The sequence below is a fragment of the Protopterus annectens genome, chromosome 8.part0, assembly GCF_019279795.1.
Source record: "Protopterus annectens isolate FY-2018-M chromosome 8.part0, PAN1.0, whole genome shotgun sequence".
Taxonomy (NCBI): domain Eukaryota; kingdom Metazoa; phylum Chordata; order Ceratodontiformes; family Protopteridae; genus Protopterus; species Protopterus annectens.
The window spans coordinates 789,130,059-789,152,026 of record NC_056741.1 but is presented as its reverse complement, the minus strand read 5'-3'; the positions used below and the strand labels follow the sequence as shown (position 1 = coordinate 789,152,026).

The following is a 21,968-nucleotide window of genomic DNA, read 5'->3' as shown; positions in this document are numbered from 1 at the left end:
TCTTTCAGACTTCCATCACGGATTATATTTTCTATGAAATAATCAATATGGCTACAGTACAGAAGAGAAGTTAAAGGTAGCCTGTGTCACAGACAGATCAGAAGGACATATGCAAAGTTAATGCATTTTACAGCCCTAGCCTATACTCCAGCAGCATGCAAATCTTTAATTATACTATACCTTCTGCACTGGAGTCCAGAGTGAAATCTTGACTTTGTAGGATGGTCTCTACAATATCATCTGCGTCTACTCTGGTCGCATCAACCCGCTTCAGTTGCGACTCCACGGAACTTTGCTTTACAGGATGCCTATCAAGGAGGGAAAGAAAAGAGTATAAATTTTTAATTAATAATCCTAGTACAAGGCTATGATATTCATAGTTTTTGTCTCATCACTTTCTCCAGCTTATAAACAATGACGTTTCTGTCTTCTTATATAACCCTATCAATACTGAAACTTAACTTACTCTTCATTTTTCATATTCATTGTCATTCTGAGTTACTTAACAGCAATTGAAATAGGTATAACAGTATGACTGCTTTATGGAAAAGAAAATATCCCCTTTTGGATACAACTTCCCACCTGCTGTGCAAACAGCTTGCTGTTTTCTCGGTACAAGATCATCCTGTATCATAACTTCGTTAATTTAATAGTCTGCCTACATAGCACTACTTTCCATTTTCTTAGAAAACTAAAACAATAAGTAAGGTCACTGAAAAACCAACCAGTAAAAACAAAATGAAAACTCCAGCAAAGCTAGAACTTCCACTGAGTGACTCCCAAACCTCTTGTATCAGAGGCACATGGGATATATGCAAATGACCCTTATGAACATCAGGTGTTTCAGCTAATTGGTGATTCTGAATGCCCATGACTTGTTTCGTCGTTTTAATGGACAATTTCAGGCCAATAAAGCCAAACCTCACTAGCTGTGGATATGCATATTTCGGCCTTGTTATGACCTCGTCAGCACAGCACAAGCAGTGTGTTTGATAAAGCATAAGACACACAGGGCTGTTATACCCAGCTGATGTCCATTATCATTAGGGTTACTGCAAAAATATCCCAAACAACAAACTAACAAGAGTTTCACCATAGACTAAAAGGAAAACAGGAGAGAAAAAGGGCATGGAGGGAGGGTGCATATACTGCAATTTAGTGATTTTTTCGAATGTCTACTGTTACAGTAAGTTCTTACACAACTGTACCATGTTTATCATTAGATCACAGTTACAGTAATGCTGAATGATGGGAAGACTCCCAAAGCGTTTGGGTACACTGGAAGGTGGTTAAGACAGAGTTGGAATCCAGTAAATCTTGAAGTTTTTTTGGCATACTCTTTGTTGGCTCTAGAAAGGAAAACAATTTTCTGATGTCTGGTAAAGCTATAAATGGAAGGTCAAGTAGCTGTCTCTAAGATAGATGTGGAGTCAAGTCCTTTGAAGAAATCTCATGAAGAAGCTACAGCCCTTGTAGAATGAGCTTTAGCATGCTGTTGTAGGAATTCTCCATGAAAAGAGCAACAAAATGTAATGGCAAAGGAAATTAATCAGGAAATCGTCTGCTTGGATACAGGAAGACAGTGTTTTACCTTCAAGGAAAATAATTGATCAGATGTTCTAATCTCTTTAGTTTTACCCAAGTAAAATTACATTTATAATTTTTCATTAAATGAAGTATCCTTTCCTTCTTATTTTTATGATTAGGAAAAAATGGAGGAAGGTGAATGGACTGATTCAGAGACATTTCAGTTAACCACCTTAGGCATAAAGGATGGGTTAGTTCTAAGGGATATCCTGTCCTTTTGGAAAACCAAAAAGAGAGGAATAGACATGAGGGTTTGTAACCCAGAAACCCTTTTTGCAGAGGTTAAGGCAATGAGAAGAGCTGTCTTCCGTGTACAATATTTTAAGGGAGGAGAAGAAACAGGTTCAAAAGGTGGTAAACAATTTTCTAGACTACATAATCCAGTTCAAAGGTTGGAGGAAAAGATTTTCTGGTGTGCATGACATGGAGAGACTGGAGATGGGCCCATAGGTAGTCAAGCTAAAATGGCTGATAAATGCACCTCAACAGAGGTATATGCCAGGCCAGAACTGAGCAGCTCACACAGATATTTTTTATTTTATTTTTATTTATCATTTGTTGACCGGGAAAGTCTGACTAGGTTCCACAGAGCCTGTTTTCAGTGGAGGCCTGGGGAGAAATGCTCCAGATGCATGTCTTTGCAATGTGGGAGAAAACTGGAGTACCTGGAGGAAACCCACGCGAACACAGGGAGAACATGCAAACTCCACACAGAAGGCACCCCAGCTGAGAATCGAACTGGTGAACCTCTTGCTGTGAGGCGACAATGCTAACCGCTGCACCACTGCGCCGCCCATAGATAATTATGATATCTGAAGATAAAAGTAATTTCTTATTGATAAGGATCCATTCCCCTGTCCTGGCATCAAAAAGAAAATCTCTTCCATTCTGAAATATAAAATTTTTAGTTGCACGTTTTCTAGCTAACTTTATTACATGTAGCATGTTCTCCAAATAAATGTGCCAAATAGGAATTAAAAGCCTATCATCCGTATCGTGAGACTAACAGTCTTCAAATGAATTAGAGAGTCCTTCTGCTGTGTGAGCAAGTCCATCGTGCGGTAATATGTGGTGACTGCCTTGGTTAAGTAAAACATAAGGGAGGACCCATTTTGTCATGGTCAAAAGGAAGTCAACAAGAGAATTTTGGGGATTGTACTTCTGAAAAATAAGGAGGACTTTGTGGATGAGAAGAAATGCATAAATAAATCCTCTTTCCCTGGGAAGGAAAAGGCATTCATTCCCTGGGTTTCTTTGCAAGGAGTCTTGGAGCAAAAGATTCAGAGCTGATGATTCAGAGTGGAGGCAAAAAGACCAATTCTGGGGTACCCACTTGTGGACAATCTGAAGGAAGACCTGTCTGTTCAACATCAATTCCTGAGGATCTGTCCTGGATGTGCTCAGGCAGACTGCTAAGCTGTTCTGTTCTGATGGAATGTAGACTCCTTGGAGGAGGAGAGAGGTGAATAGCAATGTTCCATACAATCATTGCTAACCTGTGGAGGTGGCAAGATTTTGTTTCTTTTTGTTTGTTGAAATACCATATGGCAACTGTGCTGTCAGTCCAAGCCTGAAGAGTTCCTGGAGAACAAAGGTAATGGAGAGACTGGAGAATCAATGCTTTCATTTTCTTCATATTTATATGTTTTCCTCTATCCTTCTTGACCAAAGCTAGTACCTTAAAACAAAGCAAAAGGAAACACCAGCAAAAAAGTCACATTTTGGACTGATATTTATGAAGATCCCATGGAACATAAAGATGCAGAATGGATAGAAAAATTAAAAGGAACAGTAAGGAGTTCAAATGTACAGGATGTGAAATGGGATGAAGTAATGGCCAGAGAAATTTAAACAAAATTAAGAAAAGCTCCTAAATGGAAAATCCCAGGATCCTGTACAGTACCTAACTTCTGACTGAAAGTAATAATATCTTTACACACAGATTTAGCGCAGAGTAAGAATTATTTGTATGTGCATCCCAAACAAACAACAACCTGGTTAACAGGAAAAATGATACTCCTTAACAGTGAACCTATAAAGCCACCCTAAAAACTATAGACCAATAACTTGCCTTCCAACGATGTACAAACTATATACTGGAATTAATGCAGGCAGAGTTTATAGTCATTTAGAAGAAAACTCAATAGATGCAATACAACAAAAATGTAACAGAAAATCATATGGAACAAAGGATCATTTGTTGTTAAATAAAGCCATAATGCAGAATTGTAAAAAGGGGAAGAATCTAAGTACGGCAAGGATAGAATATAAAAAGCATTTGACAGCATCTCACATTCATGGATAAAGGCATGCTTACAGATGCACAAGACACATCCTACACTGACCAATTACATTACAGTGACAATGAAATGGTGGCAAACCACTCTGCGTTTAAGCCATGACAAAGGGCAAATTGTTATCCCAGGGATAAAAATTCAAAGGGGGATATTCCTGGGAGATTCTATGCCACAGCTGTTTTGTCTTGCCCTTATAACTCATGAAGCTGTTTACTTAGCAGATTAGGTCTTGGTTATAATTTGGCTCCAAGAAAACAACGATGTTTAAAGACTTATCTACTGTTTGTGAATGACTTAACACTGAACAACTGATCAGATAAGGAGTAAAAAGCACAAATGCAAGTAGTTAAAACTTTCTCAGATGACATAAGAATGGCATTTAGTCTTGATAAATGCTCAAAAGCAAAGTTTAAAGTGTAGAAAAATTGCAGTACCAAGAAAATAATCTGGGACAGGAGTGTGATATAAAGGAACTTGAGCAAAACGGGGTGTATAAATATTTGGGAACTGATGAAGCATCAGCAATAAAACATGAAGAAATGCGAATAAAACTCAGTAAGGAATACTTTGGAAGACTAAAACTAATATAGAAAACAATCTTGACATCTAGGAATAAAGTCCAAGCTATAAACCAATTTGCTCTTCCTGTTTTAACTTGCAGTTTTGGTACGACTGAGCCCAAAAGGTATTGGATCAGTTTGATAGAAAAACAAGATAAAAGCTTCACGCTCATCAAATGATATACAAAAATCAGTGTATACCAAGATTATATATTCAGACGTGCCAGAAGAAAAAAACAATCCACAAAGAAAAGTAAAGAACTGGAACCAAACACAGAATGTAAAATTTGCAGAGCAGTCTTCCCTTTATTTAAACGAATTCCACACTTGTTGAAACCAATAAACCAAAGACTTTTCTTTTATCTTAGAATATACTGGTAAGCACTTTCGTCCTTTAATTAAAGAACTTCATCTGCCAAATGACAAAATACCAATTAATACTTTAAATAGCCTTTGTAATTTACATAAAACACGTTATTCCACCTAATTGGTTACCCCACATCAAATCCGATTTGTCCCAACAGACACCCCCCTTTTCTTACAAGAGAAATTTATAAAATCTATAAAACTGAATAAGCTCAAGTAAAACAAAATAAAAATAAATTTATCATATCCTAAAACACATCCTACTATCATCTGAAAGCATTAACCAAACATATGTTGTTTATGCAGTATAAACATTTATCCAAAAGATGGCACATTGTTATTTAAACTGCTTGCTTGTACATAAACCATCCCACTTTCCTGAAATTACTGGATGTTTCAAGATACTAATCAAAAAGCGTTTTAAGCCAATTAAGTAAACACAAACTTCATATAAGTTATGAATTATAAAAATAAACATGCAAATGTATTTTGTATGTATGGAAGAAAAATTTATATATATATATATATATACATATATATATATATATACACACACACACACACATATATATATATATATATATATATATATATATATATATGAATTATACATACAAAAATGTTGTTATTTTACTTGCCCAAAAAGATGCAACTAGTATACATATGTGTAAATTAAACTTATCTGTTTAGGGCTTTTAGTTTTAAAACACTGCTAAGGGATAATGTTCCATTCAGACCCAGCCAAGCTTGTGCATGTAATTGCCAACTCAATTCCATTTTCTCTAACAACACTGGCCAAGTCCCCCCTTTTATTAACCTGGATTGCTTCAAGTACTACAAATTTGAAAGAATGTCCATTTAAATTATATACATATTTCGCAAGTGCATTCAACTCAACTTGATCCCTAATATTACGGACATGTTCTCCTATATGTTCTTTTAATCTACTGTCCGTTTTTCCTATATAGAAACAATCGCATTGTGTGCATGTAGCACAATACACCACTTTTTCAGAATAACAACAGTATTTTCCAGGGATCCTAACCTTATAATTATTTATAAAAACTTCACTTGTTTCCATTATATAAGGACAATAGTTCCACTACCATGCATTTAAACATGTACCCACTTTGTTTAGATACTGTTAATGTCTCAAAATAATTTTTCAAATTATATCCCCTTCTATATACACATATGGTGTTTTTTCCAACTCTATCCCTGACATCATTATCATTTTCCAATAATACCCAGTTTTTAAAGAGGATTTTCTTAATAAAATAACTTGTCAGTAGAAAAAGTATTGATAAAACTTACATTAAAATTCAGCTTATCATTATCATATTGATGTCTAAATCTATTATCCTGAGATATATGCACACATGCATTTTGTGAAAGAACCTCAAAAGATTCCTCTCCTTCGATGTTATGTTGCACATTCATTTCACCCAGTAATGCTTTAAAGTGCCCATTCTTTCTTTTTATAATTACCGCGTCCATAATCTCTACTATTAAGGGTAATGGGTACCCCCTTTGTTGGAACCTATTCTTTAGATGTTCACATTATAATAAAGCTATCCCATACTGTAACCATCCTTGCTGCCCTCACGAATTGTCCTTTAAGGACAACACTCTTTTGTGTATAAGGATGATTACTATCGTAGTGTAGGAAACTATTAAGAGTAGGTTTCCTTGCAGAAAATTTCAGCAGCAAACTTGTTCTGATTGAGATCTTTTCTTATTAGAACATCTAAGTATGAAATTTCATTAAAATCTAAACAATATGTAAATTTTAGGAAGGTAGTTGTTTGATTTATATATTCTAAGAACATACTGACTTCCTCTTTCGACCCTTCCCATAAAATAAAAATATCCAAAAATCACAAATATACATGGCAACATTGGAAAAACAGAGAATCAACCATATAACGTTTTTCCCATTCAAGCATAATGATGTTGGCATAAAGGCCACCACATGCAAACCCCATGGCCACCCCTTCCATCTGAAGATAGTACTCATTGTCAGAAAGTATAAAGTTACATTTAAGAACCATTTCAAATAATTGTTCATAAACATTTATGTCAGATTGAATCAGACCCTTACTAACAAGATGCTCACAAAATCATTCCATCCTCACCCCATGGGGGATGACAGAGTAAAGGTCTTTGAAAACAATAGTAATGAACAAATAGTGCTCTTGGAAATCTATGTTGTTCATCCTTTTGAGAAAATTCCACGAATCATTGCACAAGTAGGGTTCCTTGGATATGTATTGCTTAAGTTTCATATCCAAGAACTTTGTTATAGGGTGGGTGATCGAACCACGAGCATCCACTATGGGTCGCATGGGTGGTTGAGCCACATCTTTATGAATCTTAGGCACACCAAAGATAACTGGCGTCCTAGGATAAGCTACTGTTAAGTAATTCAGTTCATCAATTGTAATAGATCCCTCAGTGAAGAGAACATCCTTGAATCTCTTATGCATCATATTCATTTCATTCAATGAACTATGGCAATAAGTGTGGGAAGATAATATCTCCTTCATTTTACATGAATAATCACTGTGATTTAACACCACCATTCCCCCACCCTTATCAGGTTTTACAAACCGAATACACTGTATGTGTTAACAAATTCAATTCATCATTCTCAGATTTTTTTAGATTACATTTTTTCCCTTATTATTCTCAGAAAACGTATATCAAGTTCACACACCTTCTCAAATAATTCTAATACAGGGTGCAGGGGTGGGTTACATGTACTAGACACATAAAAGGGGTTCATAACTTGAGTATTGTTTTGAAATAAAACATTAAAATTCAGTTTACGCACAAAAAGTTTTACGTCAATCAATGTCTCCACCAAGTTCATATTCCGATTAGGAAGGCCTCATTATAGGACATGCCAGAGCACAGAAGAACCAATGGAAGCCCTGCTCCTAGACACCAAGTCCAACTTATAATGTGCAACAAAGGTATGGGGGATTACGCCAAGTAGCAGCAGCACAAATCTCATCTAAAGAAAGATTTGCCAGGAAGGCAGAAGATGTGGCTACCAACCTAGTACAGTGATCTTTAACTGGACCATAAATATAAGACATACATCTAGATATGCAATGAGAAATCGATACCTTGGAAACTGCTTGACCTCTTCCAGCCTGAGAGAAGGCAATAAAGAGCTGATCGGACTTCCGAACATTTTCAGTTCTCTTGAGGTAAAAACGTAACTGCCTATGTACATCTAAACAATGCAACGTATATGCCCCTTTATTGAAAAAATTGGGGAAGAACATAGAAAGTTGAATTGATTGGTTAAGATTTGCCTCTGAAACTACCTTAGGGACAAAAGTAGGATTGGTCATGAGAGAAGCCCTCTCCTTATGGAATACCATAATGGAGGCTTAATGCACAGAGCCTGTAACTCGGAGACCCTCCTGGCCAAAGTAACAGCCAACAAAAGGGTCGTTTACCTAGACACGAATTTCAGATCACAGGTTGCAGCAGGCTCAAAGGGTTTCTGCGTCAAAGATTGCAACACCAGAGTGAGATCCTATGGAGGGGTGGGTTCCTTGATAGGAGGTCCGAGTAGAAAGATCCCTTTGAGGAAGGCCTTGCACAGCCTAGATGAAAAGGTGGGACTTTCATTCCAATGGAAGTTGGAGACAGCCACCAACTGGAGTTTAATAGTGGAGAAACTGGCCCCTTGTTGAAAAAGAGAGGCCAGGAATGACAAACTGTCTGGGATAGGAGCTGAAAAAGATCTAGATTGCACTGTTGTGCCCAAACAGAAAATCTCTTCCATTTGCTGGAATACTCCTTCTTAGCAGACGGCTTTTGGGAAGCCAAAATAATGCTCTTAACCAGGGAAGGAAGCCTGGACTGGGAGAGGATCACTGGAATTGGAGGAACCAAGTGGTCACAAAGAGACTAAAGGTTGGGAAAAGGAAGTGCCCACTGTTTGGAAAGGAGATCTGGAATGGGATCTAATATCCAAGTAAAATATTTCAGATGAGACCAAAGGAGGGAAAGCCACACTTGACAAGGCCAGAAGGGGCAATGAGGATGAGAAGAGTCTTCAGGCGACAGGCTTTCTGTAAGACTTCGATGATGAGGGGAGTTGGATGTAAGCATATAGAAGTCTTGACGGCCAATTGTGAACCAGATCGTCCCCCGGTGACTCCCCCAGGACAAAATAGTTGCTGCATTTGTGGTTGTCCGGAGAGGCAAAAAGATTGCAGCAAGGGAGACCCCAGTGGACCAATATTCAACATGCCACTGCCAAGTTCAGGGACCACTTGTAAGGGCTAAGGATGGATCTGCTGAGTTTGTTGGCTAATACATTGGAACTGCCAGGAATGTGTGTTGTAAGAAGAAAGCAACGCTGGAAGACATCGCCATTCCCACACCCTCATGGCCTCTCTGCACAGGGGATAAGATAGTGTTCCACCTTGCTTGCTGACCATCGCCATGTTGTTTGAACTTCAATGGTCTAGAGGGAGACAGTCCTGGAAGGCTTGCAACATTAGGAGAACTGCTCATCTCAAAGACAGGGAGGCATTTGTGGTCACAGTGACTTGGGGATGGGGAAGACAGAAGGATCTGCCTAGAAGAAGATCCTGAGCTTGGAGCCACCAAGCAAAGTGATGTCTGCAGACCTGAAAAATCCTGACAATCATAGACATGGGATGAAGGTGATAGGAGCTGAAAAAGGATCTAGATTGCACTTTTTTGCCCAAACAGACCACAGCAATGCTAGGGTCCATTGCAGAACTCTCATGTGATATCTGGTGAGAGAGACTAAATGGATCGCCGCCATCACTGAACCGAGCACTTGCAAGACCAAGTGGACTGTGGGACGTTCCAGCAGGAGACAGACCTGGTCCTGAATCATCTCAACTCTGCTTAGGGGAAGTGCTGCAGTCTCTGATACACTGTCCAGAAGGACCCCAATAAATTCCAGGTTCTGACACCGGGCAAGATGGGATTTGGGCATGTTGACTGTGATGCCTAGATCCGGAAAGAGATCGAGTGTGTAAGCCATGGCCAATGTGAGTTGATGCCTTGTGGGGGCCGTGAGGAGCCAATCCATCCAGGTACGAGAAGATCTGGAAACCTTGCAGTCGGAGATGAGCTGCCACCACTGCCATACATTTGGTAAACTCCCAGGGGGCTGTGGTGAGTCCAAAGGGCAGGGCTCTGAACTGATAGTGGTTGGTCTCCACCCGAAAGCACAGATATCTCCTGCAGCGTCTGTCAATCTTGATGTGATAGTATGCATCCTGGAGATCCACTGAGCACATCCAATCGTCCATGCACAGAAGACGTAGACTGGACAGTGGCCATCTGGAACTTCGACTTCTTGACCAACAAATTCAAACCACTGAGGTCCAAAATGAGATGTAGGCCCCCATTTTTTTGGGGCACCAGAAAGAAGCAAGAGTAAGTTCCGGACCCTCGTTGTCCTGTTGGGACCTCCTGGATGGCTGTTTTTTGAAGGAGATCTTAAATGTCTACAAGTGCCAACTCCCTTTGGTGGGGTGGAACACCCGGGAGAGATTTTTGAGATGGAGAGGGCTGAAAAAATGGTATGAAGTAACCCCTGGACACGATGTTTAAACACCCACTGATCTGAGGTAATACCTGTCCAGGCTAGTGGGTGGAGGGAGAGATGACCCCCGACTGCCTCCAGGGCAGGTCAGCTGGGCAGCGCTGAAGGGGCTTCTCCCAAAAGGGTTTCCAGGAGCCCTGGTTCTGCGGACCTCCTCTGCCTCTGGGGGGCATCTGTTGTCAAACCCCCTTCCCCAGCCAGAGGAAGAGGATTCCTGTGGAGCATCCTAGAAGGAAGACTGAGACCTGCACAACCACAGTTTCTTACTACCCTTCTGATTTTTGGAAAAGGATAATTGGGGAGTAGAGAACTTGATCCCGACAGTGGACAGAGTCTTTCCCTCCTGCTCATTATGGGTTAAAGTTTCTTTAACCGAAGGGCCAGAGTTGACCCACTGAAAGGGGCATTAGTGAAAGATGACTTGTAAAGTTCCACAAGCCCGCAACGGCGAAGCCGGGCATGGAGACTAATGGCAATGCCAGTATCCACCGCTTGAGAGGTGGCCTCTACTGCACTGGAGATCAACCTCATTGAGGCGTTAGCCAGGAAAGTCAGAGAAGACAGTTTTGGAGAGACTAATGTGAGACTCTCCAGAGGTAGCAACTCAGAAAGAGAAGTGGAGAGCTCTGATACCAAGTCAATTTGCAGCCGGGTAAAGTGTGCCATGTAGTTGGCTGCTCTCAGTCCGAATGTAGCTGAGGCAAACACACACTTCCCAAAATGGTTAATCGCCTGGGACTCCCTGTACAGGGATGGACCATGGAGCTCTGTTTAGCGAGCTCCATTTTTGTAGCTGTGGCCACCACAATAGCATCAACAGGAACACCCTTGCTCCAAAAAGCCTTGCCTTAGGGGGAATTTAGGAACCTATCAGCTTTCTTGGGAGCTGGTTCCACTGTGTTTGGCTCCTTCCACTCCCTGCTGGATATTAACTGGATAAGCTCATTGGCAGGGGGAGACACCAAAGTATAAGATGGGCCCGTCACAAAGGCCTTCAGGAACACATATTCCTCTGAAGACAGGGTGGGGGAAGACCAACCACCTTGCTGTTTCAAGATCTTGAGGATGTCCACAAAGGGCACCTCCTCGGACATAAGTCTGGAGGACCCATCTCCTTCCTAGAAATCTGTGCCTTCAGTGAGGGACTCGAGGGCAGTCTAAGTGCCTCCTCTTGCATATCCTCTTCTGAGGAGGCTCCTCCAAGGTGGGCTCTAGGGAGGACTCTGAAGAGGTAAGGAGGGCTGACGATCCTGGAAGGATGAAGAGGTCTCGCCACCCAATGTCAAGCGAGGCTGGGGAGGACCCAGAGCCGAAAGAGAGGCAGCTGCCCAACCAGAGACAGTCCTCTCTATCGCCCAGAAGACCAATGGGCAGGACAAAGTCCCTCCCCCACTGGCCACAGCCGATTGGGATGGAAGGGGTGACCCCGATGTAGCACCGTCTCCAGATAATATCGGCCCCAAGCAGTTCAGTGTGGAGGTTCCCAGAGGGAGGGAACGGTCTGAAAGCTCCAGGCCCGAACCCACTCCCCGCCAACCCGCAGCAACCTCATGGGGCTGAGGCTAGGCCAACTCCAAGGGCAATGGAGCTGAGCAAGCCAGGGACCCTAACAGTGTGGGAAAGGAAGAAATGCCTAACACCATCGGCCTCTCACTGGGAATGCCTTGATCCTGAGGGACCAAACCCAGAGGGGTTGGTCAAGGAGAGAGGAGTTCCGTGGATGGAGGGGATCCCCTAGGCAAGTGAGAAGGGGATGGCAGCAAGCCCAACTCGATTTGGGCCTTGAGAAAGCTCATCATCCTATCCATATATGAGGGGAGCAGAGTCCTGGTGGATAGAGAAAATAGTGAGGATTGGTCCAACCTAGCTTAGGGCCTGTGGTCTGAAGAGGGAGACCTGCTTGAAAGCCCCAGACCTGATCTCCTAAGTTTGGAGGGAGAGCACTCAATGGGTCTATATTACTTCCTCAAAGAGGCGTTCCATCGAAACTGCAAACTTTCAAAATATTGAACCTCCACATAAGCGATTTCTGTGCCTTGGAAAGAAATCGCTTGCCCTGCAAACACCAACAAATAACCACAATACTACAAAGCGGAGTCTTCACCCCCACACACCCCCCCTAACTAAATATACCAACCCCAAGATCGCACTACAGTGGGGAAAACAGCAATCTGATGAGGATGGCGAAGCGATTTCTTTTCCAAGGAAAGAAATCACTTATGTGGACGGTTAATGTTTTCAAATTTCGTGGTTTCAGGTTCGATGAAGAGGCGTTCAACAGAACGCCTCTTCGAGGAAATAACAGGAACCCCTCTCAACAGCCATCTGATCTGACAAAACTGTCGGATCTGAAGGTCTATTTGGATCCAAGGACGTAGATGGTGCCATGGTCAGATCTGAGGGTTGTCTAAGTCAGATCGGATCAGAGGACCTCCGAGACTCCAAGGTCTCTGATCCGACAGAGGGAGCCAGAACTCTTGGAGCAGAAGCACCTGGATATGAAGCCAAGGAGGCTGGGCTCAGATCTGGGGAATTGCGATCAGAGAGCCTCGGCTTTTTGACAAGAGAATCCCTAGAGGAAGAAGACTTCCTCTTGGGATCTGATATAGGCTTAGAAGGGGAACCAAAACTCAAGGGACTCCCTTTGGTTAGCCCTTTGAGCAGGAGCTTATTCCTGCATTCCAGGAGAGCCCTGGGGTTGAATCTGGTGCAAATGTCACATTCAACCTCCAGGTGTGGCTCTCCCAGACAGTAAACACACCCCTCATGCATGTCAGAATGGGGCATTTTCCAACCCCAAGAAAAGCATCTTTTAAACCCAGTGGGCCTTTCTGACATCACACACACACACACACACACACACACACACACACACACACACACACACACACACACACACACACACACACAACAATAAGAACAGGGTGGGGGGAACAAGGGAACAGAGAAACTACTAAGAGACCCGGGAAAAACAAGGACGGGAACCCAGGGAAGGTGCTTAAAGATACAGTAAAGCAATACCAGGAGGAGAGGAAACTAACCAAGGGAAGACAGGGAAAAAAGAGAAGAAAAAAACCCAGAAAGCAAGGACAGAAAGATACTTCTCTTAAATTTGTTAGCTTGAGCTGCAGGAAGCATGTCTGAATGAAATCGCAACAAATGAGATCTGGGGGTTGTGGACAGTATGGGATCTTGTGAAAGGAAGGAGCTTGAGCTCAGCAGCTGTCTTACTAGTTGCAGGCTCGGATCTGACATCGAATCCTAAAGCCATCCATGCTCAATAATGACACGGATAGCATGAGATCATACACTTAAGCCTGTGCAAGAGAATGTGTGAGTGAGGCTCACCGGACAGGTTGGTTAGAAGAAGACCTGCTTTCTGGGATCTAGGAGCCAAGGCTCCTTCCTGAGGTGTGCCCATAGCACTAGCAGTAATATGCATGGGTGAAAAGGGGCTAAAATGACAAGAGAGGCTTTGGACAGGGATGCATTCTGCAGAAGTTTAGTAATTAGTGGTAATGGCAAAAAGGCATAAATAGGTCCACAAGGCCACTGACAGACCCAGAGCACCCCTTTCTGTCTGTCCCTTTGGAGGGATCACGGCAAAGTAGCTGTGTACATGATGCTGGCAGGGGATGCAAAAAGGTTGCAGCAAGGCTCATCCTGGCAATGAAAAATCACTTGTGTTACTGATGGACTGTGGAACGACTCATCAAGCATCAGAAAACACTTTTTGAACCTGTCTCAGAATGTACATTGCTCCCAGAAAGCACTGCAAATACACTGTCCATTACTTCAACCTCTTGGCCTCTGACCACAGGGGAAAAAAACAAGTTCCTCCTTGCTTGTTGATATACTACACCACTGACATATTTTCTGCATGGATACAAATCGCACCCTGGAGAATGAAGTCTCGAAGGGCCTGCAGTGGTAGGAGGACCTCACTCATCTCCAGGATATAAACATGAAGATCGGCCTCTTGCTGGGCCCATATACCTTGGATCATTCTCTCCTCAAAATGCCCTCATCACCACCCCAGAGAGAGAGAGAGAGAGAGAGAGTGACAGTTCATGGTCACTGTGGCCCTCAGAAAAGGGAGAATAAAGGGTCTTCCTGAAGTCACTAGGAGACTGAATCCACCAGTCTAAATGTTGTCTGCAGATAGAGGACAGTCCAACAGGTTTGTTAATTACACTTACTGCCTGTAATTACTGCATGCTCAAAAGTCCACTGTCGTACTCTCATACAGAACCTCACGTGGGGAATTAGCTGGATCAAGACTGCCATTAAACCAAATACTCTTAGTTCCAGAAATGCAGGGAGAGTTAGTGTAAACAGAAGTCTTCAGATTATGGCCCCAAATGTCAGTAGTCTTTCCACAGAAAGTTGACTATCTTCCGTTTTGAGTTTAATGTCCTCCTATGAATATTAGGCTTTGTGACAGCTCTAACTGTGACACCACAGTGTTTATGAATCTGCAGGACAGTCACAAGTGAAGCAACAATTTCTGTCTGACAAGAGACTCCTTTCATGTGGCAGCTAGGAGCCAGTCATCAGGTATGAGGAATATGCAACTCCCTTTCAACCTCAGGTACGTTGCAAAGGATAAAATGCACTCACTGAACACCTAGAAGCTGTGTTAAGACTGAACATCAATGCTCGAAATTGGTAGTGATTGAAGAAATAAGGAGCTACCAAAGGTAAATACTGAGCCAAATGCAAAAATAAGAAAACAATATATATTCAGTAAACTCAATAACTATGGATACAATTTATTATAAAACAAAGTTTCCAAAAAAATGCTTCCAAGCCATATTTAACTTGAGAAGGTATTTTTTTGTGAAGGTTTGTGTTTTTTTTTTTAATAAAATATATCCGTGACTATGGAGTTTACTGAATATATTACATACATATTTCGTTACTGGCTCACAGCCGAAAGTGAGCACACCTTCTTGACACTTTGCCAATTTTTATATGTTGATAAGTGTCCTGATGGTCACTAGAGCACATCCACTCCTCTTCCTACAAACATGCATGCAAGATAACCATCAAAAATTGTGTTTTTGTTTTTTTTACACAGATGTTAAGGCCACTTAACTCCAAAATAGGTCCACTGATTTGAGGGGGGGGGGGGTAAAAAGACTAGGCTTTCGCTAGTCTTGTGGGACCCCCTAAGATGGCATTTTTTCTGAAACAGTTGAGACCTCTCCTTTGCCGCTGTTCTCTGCTGCCAGAGCAGTACATTTGGGATGGGCAAGAAAGAAGACTGTTTATCATGAAAAGGGAATTATATACCCTCTGGATATTACACTCCACACCTAGTTTTACCCACGTGATGAGCATCCACGAGTCTTGGTGAAGAAACAATTGACCACCACCTGCCTCTAGAGTACAGCAGTCAGGTCTTCAGAGATGTTTAGGTTGCTTCCTGGAGGAAAAGCCTCAGAAACCCTGATTTTGTGAACCCTCTCTGCCCGTGGGCTGATATCGGTTAAAAAAGCTGCCTCTGCCACAGCTGTCCCAAACCAAAAAGGAATCAAAGGGAATGTGTTGCGACTTTACAACTGCCTTGGGACCCTTCTGGTTCTTAGAAAAGGAACTCTGAGGGTTTCAAAACATTCTCCTAAGGTAGAGAGCATCTTCAATTCTTGCTCATTTTTCAGTAGTTTCTCTTCAACTTTGGGTTCAAAAAAAGCTGGAACCATCATACAGTAAATTAAAGAAGGGTGCCTTAAAGTTGTCCATGAAGTCACATACAGGGAGCCAGGCATGGTGTTTTACAGCCATTACTGTGCTCGCCATTCTAACTGCTCAGTCAGAAACATTTATGCAACAGTATCATGACCAGATTTGATAAGGTCAACATAGTGGCCACTTGATTATGAGTACTGGATGGGGCAGGTTTTCTCAAAGAGTCCAGCGTTTGCTCTGCTATGTCTCTTTGTAACTTAGTCATGGGAGGAAGACCAGACAGCAAAACTGCCCAAAGTGTAAATCCATGGGGTTCCTATTGCGTGATCGAAAATTGTAAATGGTGAACGCATATTGAGTAAACCCAATTGGTCAAAAAGTCACGCGCGTAACACGGAAATTACCATAGGGAATATTATCCCTTTACTTTAATGCAGTGCAATCTTGGAGTAGGAATATTTAAGTAGCGGGGCTGTGGGGGGTGCCTACAGCGTTTAGTTAAGTATAGTTTTTTATTTTTATTTTTTTATTATATTTTTGAAATTTCAAACATCGCTCATATAGTGTCGACCATATGGTGTTCGATGTTTGAAACTTTCGAAAATATAATATAGACCCAATCCATGTCCCCATGTGACATATCCAGGACAACTTAGGAGGATGAACTGCTGAACTCTCTTCAGAAAGATTCTTCTTGGTGGCTGCTGCCAAAATAATGGAGTCCACCAGAAGGCCTTTGCTCCAGAAGGGTCTGGCCTTAGGTGATCACAACAATTTTGTCACGTTTCCCTAAAATAGGGCTACCTATTGAAATGGTGACATTCAAAATGCCAAGTGCTGACAAGCTGGAAAAAAAGACCAAAAACACAGGAGAAAAGCAAATTTGGAAAATCACTCTTCTCCTTTAAACTGCTTTTTGTAGGTGGGGGCAAGCCCTTCACACCCCCTGAACTTATGTACATCAACTCTAAGATCGCCAAACCTTGGAGAAAAGGGAATATTTGGAGAAATGGTATCTTGGACTTAGTATATGTAAGTGTGTTCTTTTGGCCATTCAACTTTCAGGACTCACTCAAGCAGTTCCCAACATTTCAATGGTTACCTTGAGATACTCTACGCTACTGGTGCATCCAGTACCTCGGCTTACGCCTTCAAGGAATATTCAGTACACCAAGCAGCACATATTTTTATATATCTTAATTCATTGAATAATTAAACAATGATGCAATTAATTAAATGTAAATTGCCTATTCCCATTCCTGTTTAGTATACCAACACTCAAATACTCCTTATACACATATTAAAAGTACCCAATTGTCACACACATTATATATAAAAATAATACATTCAATTGTATATAATGCTTCTAAGTTTAATACTTTTGAATATATAAAGAAATATATTTTAAGATTATAATTATTTTATAAACTGCATTGAACACATTGATATAACAATATTATAATAACATAAATAACAGAAATATCAGGACAGAAGAAGAATATACATTTAAACCATCTTTAACTGACATTCAACTCACATTTAAATTTATATCAAGATTTAATCCCCCTGGGTGTAAAGTGCCGAAATTAATAATACATTTCATTTCTAACCACATCAATCTCCTTACAAATTCATCCCCTTGGCAAAACTGGGCTTGGCCAACACACTGTAAAAGAAGGTTGAATCTGAACCATCATGGTGCCTAACAAAATGTTCTGCTACAGGGCTTTCCAATCTACTTCTCCTGGTATCCCCCAAGTGTTCTATAATCCGTTTTTTCACTGCCCTTTTAGTCTGCCCTACATACCATTGTACTGAAGAACATCCATACCCTATAATGTAAATCACCCCCCAGGATTCACAGTTATACTGATCCCTTGCCTTATACACCTTCTCATTGATGTCAACCCCATCTATATTCTTAATCTTCTTACACACAATACATTTTCTACAAGGGAAGCTACCTTTTCTTCCATGTTCTCTTTCCAACTTACTCATGGATAACAATTCCTTAAGATTCTTGAATCTACTACAGGAGAAAGTTACCTTCTCCGGAAAAAGTTTCCTGACATTCCCATCATTGCTGATGATAAGCCAGAATCTATTAACTAACTTTCTCAGAATCTCTGAGAAAGGTGAAAACTTGTTTACAAAGAACATTTTGTTTTGGTCCTCTCCTTCGTCCAAATTCTAGACTTCACTTCTATCGCTCTGTATTTCTTTTCACATTGTGGTATGTGCCACCCCAATCTTTTTCTAACTCTATTTTCAGTTACGGTTAGAACACCCTCATCATAACCTCTACTATGAAGTTTGTTCCTAACCCTCTTAAATTCAACCCCCAGCCTTGCTTTATCTGAGGTGTTGTTAGCTATGTGTAGATATTCACCATATGGTAATGATAAGTGGGGAGCATGCATGCTATCAGCCATAAGGAAATTGTTGACAGCGGTAGCTTTGACAAAAGGTCTAAATTCTACTGTAAAATCTCTCCCCACAAAGAATCGATATTACCTTACTCTCTTCACTTGGTCAGTTCAAAACTAGGCTCAAACACCACCTGGGAACACACTGGCTATGTCATTGTATCAGCCTGGTTAACCTGTCTCTGGAATGTGTAAATTTGCTAGGTAGCCAACTATGTAATTTTATCTGATTCTCTCGTTGAATAACACTACCTGACTTTTTGTTATAATGTTTGCTCTTCTAATCACTGAAAATATTCTATATGTAATTTGTATTGTCTGCCCATCTAAATCTCTGCAAATAATATATTTGTTATTTGTAATATGTGACATGTTATGATTTGTTATTCCATGGAGCATTTCTCCCTGGGCCTCCGCTGAAAATGGACATGCATCGAGTTGGACTATCCTTGTCAACAAATGTAAAATAAAATAAATTCAAAATCTAAATATTGTACTATTTCCCTTCTGGTGTTAAATGTGAATTCCAGACCAAAGTGATTATCCTGCCACTGCAACATAAAATCCTGAAATTCCTCCATTTCCCCCTTACACACAAAAATAACGATCATCTATGTATCTCTTAAATAGTATGAACCATATGCTTGTAGAACTCAAGAGTTATTAATGTGAGAATTTTCCAAAGTAATTCATGAACAGAATTGCATATACAGGGGCATAAGCTGCCCCCATTGCAGTACCTTCTTTTGGCAAAAAACAGTTGTTACCAAAAACAAAACAATTGTGGGTTACAGAAAATTCCAACAGACGTATGAGAAAGTCTGTACGTGGACCTTCCCCTAAAATATTTATAACTGCTTCCAAAAGTACAGTTTTGTACCTACCATAAATGTAGATGTTCGAGGATTCCATTGCTGCAGTCCTGACTATTGGGTATAGTCCGCGTCCCAGTCGGCCCGAATACCAGAGTATAAGGCTGACGTCGGTCAGGGCGCATTAGACTGACGTCAGTACGTCAGGGTACTAATGCGCATGACCGACGTCATATCCTCAGTCTTTTCTTGCCCCAGATGTCAGAAGACCCAAAAAGACAAGTCCCCAAAACAACCTGCACCAAAAACATGTATAATATATACAACAATATATACATATATATATAAAATATAAGCATGTAAACTCACCTACACAACCACCCCTAAACACAGAGGGGAAGGAGGGAGGGTAAATTGGACTGCCGCAATGGAATCCCCGCACTTCTACCTTTATGGTAGGTACAAAACTGTACTATGTTCTTCGTCTTCCATTGCTGCAGTCCTGACTATTGGGTAGAATCCCAAAGCAGAGGTAAGGGAGGCTGGCAAATTATAAAGTAGCAGGAGCTGACAACATGCCTTGCAAAACAGCTGTGGCAAAACCAGCCCTAGTCTTAGAGTATATAGGCAGGTGATAATGCCTAGAGAAAGTATGCACTGAACTCCAAGTAGCTGCTTCCAGAATATCCTTAGTTGCCACCCCCCTTAGAAATGCTGTTGAAGTGGCAGTAGCCCTAGTGGAATGAGGCCTAATCCCAGCTGGAACCTCTTTGCCATGATGGGAATAACAAAATGCAATGCAAAAGCCAATCCACCTAGAAATAGTTTGTTTTGACACAGGCTTGCCCTGTGAACCCAAAGCAAAAGAAACAAGTAACTGCTGAGACTGCCTAAAATTCTTAGTCCTGCTCAAATAATAACGCAATTGCCTGTGTACATCTAAAGTGTGCAAAATCTTTTCCCCTTTATTTTGAGGATCTGCAAAAAACGTAGGCAAATGAATAGTTTGGTTTAAAGCCACACTAGAAACCACCTTAGGCATAAAGGAAGGATTAGTACGTAATGATACCCTGTCTTTATGGAAAATCAAAAAGGGCTCTACTGCCATAAGGGCCTGCAACTCAGACACCCTTCTTGCAGAAGTAATAGCCAACAGAAAAGCAGTCTTCCATGACAAATATTTCAATTCAGCAGTAGCTGCAGGCTCAAAAGGTTGTAGAGTAAGTTTTTCCAACACAAAATTGAGATCCCAAGCAGGAGTAGGAGCTCTACGTGGGGTCTTATATTCTTTGCCCCTCTAAGAAACTGCTTGAACAAAGGATGCGAAAACAAAGGTGGGTCACAATCATAGTGAGCTGAAATTGCTGCAGCATGAATCTTTATGGAAGAAAAGGACAAACCTTTGTCCAATAATTCAGTAAGATATTGAAGAGCCACACTCAAATTAGGCTCTGAAATCTCCAAATTCTTTGCTGTACTCCAAAATAAAAATCTCTTCCATTTTTCTGCGTACACTCTCCTAGTACTAGGCCTTCTAGCTTCCATAATCACATTTAAAACTTGTTGAGGAAGCTGAGACCTGCTGTGCTTCAACACAGAATATGCCAAGCTGTGAGATGAAGAGATTGAAGCTTGACATTGAGCAGATGACCGTCCTTCTGAGATAACAGATGAGGAATCAGAGGTAAAGGCCATGGAGGCTTCTTTACAAGACTCCGTAGAAGTGGGTACCAGTGTTGCCGAGGCCAATCTGGAGCTATCAAAATCATCCTTGGCCTGTCTTGTCTGACCTTTAATAATACCTTTGGAAGAAGAGGCAGAGGTGGAAAGGCATAGACATGAAGGTTTTTCCAACTGAAAGACAGAGCATCCACTTTCCAAGCTGTGTGATGAAACCCCTTTGTGCAATACTTTGGCAGCTGGTGGTTTAGTGGAGAAGCGAACAGATCTATGTCTGGAGTTCCCCATGACACTGTCAATTTCTGAAATACATGAAGATCCAGTTTCCACTCGTGGGGATCCATGATTTGTCTGCTTAATACATCTGCTAGGGAGTTCTGTGCTCCTGGCAAAAACCTTGCCTGAAGAGTTAGTTGCAGGCTTAACGCAGTCTCCCATAAAATCATTGCTTGCCTGCATAGAGGATAAGAATGTGTTCCCCTTGCTTGTTGATGTACCACATGACAGTTGTGTTGTCTGTTAGAATCAACACCTGCCCTGGAAGAAGTAACTCCTTGAAAGCCATCAATGCAAACTGGACTGCTAACATCTCCTTCATGTTGATATGTAGATGCTGTAGTCTGGCAGGCCACTTGTCTTGTATCCACTTTCCATTTAGATGAGCTCCCAAGCAGTGTCCGAGGCATCTGACGTTAAAATCTGACTCGCCTCTGGCCGGGTCACAGAGAGTCCCTTGTTTAGGTGACATTCCTGAGCCCACCACAAGAATTCCTTTTGAAGGCAAGGTATTATTTGAATGACAGTGTCCAAATCTTGGCAGTGCTGTGTCCATACATTTTTGAGATACCATTGCAGCTTCCTCATATGCAGTTTGGCATTGGGAAGCACCAGAATACAAGATGCCATGAACCCTAATGCTTGAAGGACTGTCCTTGCAGTCA

General features: G+C 41.4%; 1 protein-coding gene across 1 annotated transcript in view; it reads right to left on the bottom strand.

Annotated features, from left to right (window-relative positions):
- The window catches only part of FAM102B (family with sequence similarity 102 member B), a 478,587-nt gene that overhangs the window by 126,199 nt on the left and 330,420 nt on the right, over window positions 1-21,968 (bottom strand). The window contains exon 9 of the mRNA XM_044080258.1: window positions 181-308. Within this exon, the coding sequence (XP_043936193.1) occupies window positions 181-308 (128 nt within the window). The remainder of the gene's footprint in view (window positions 1-180; window positions 309-21,968) is intronic.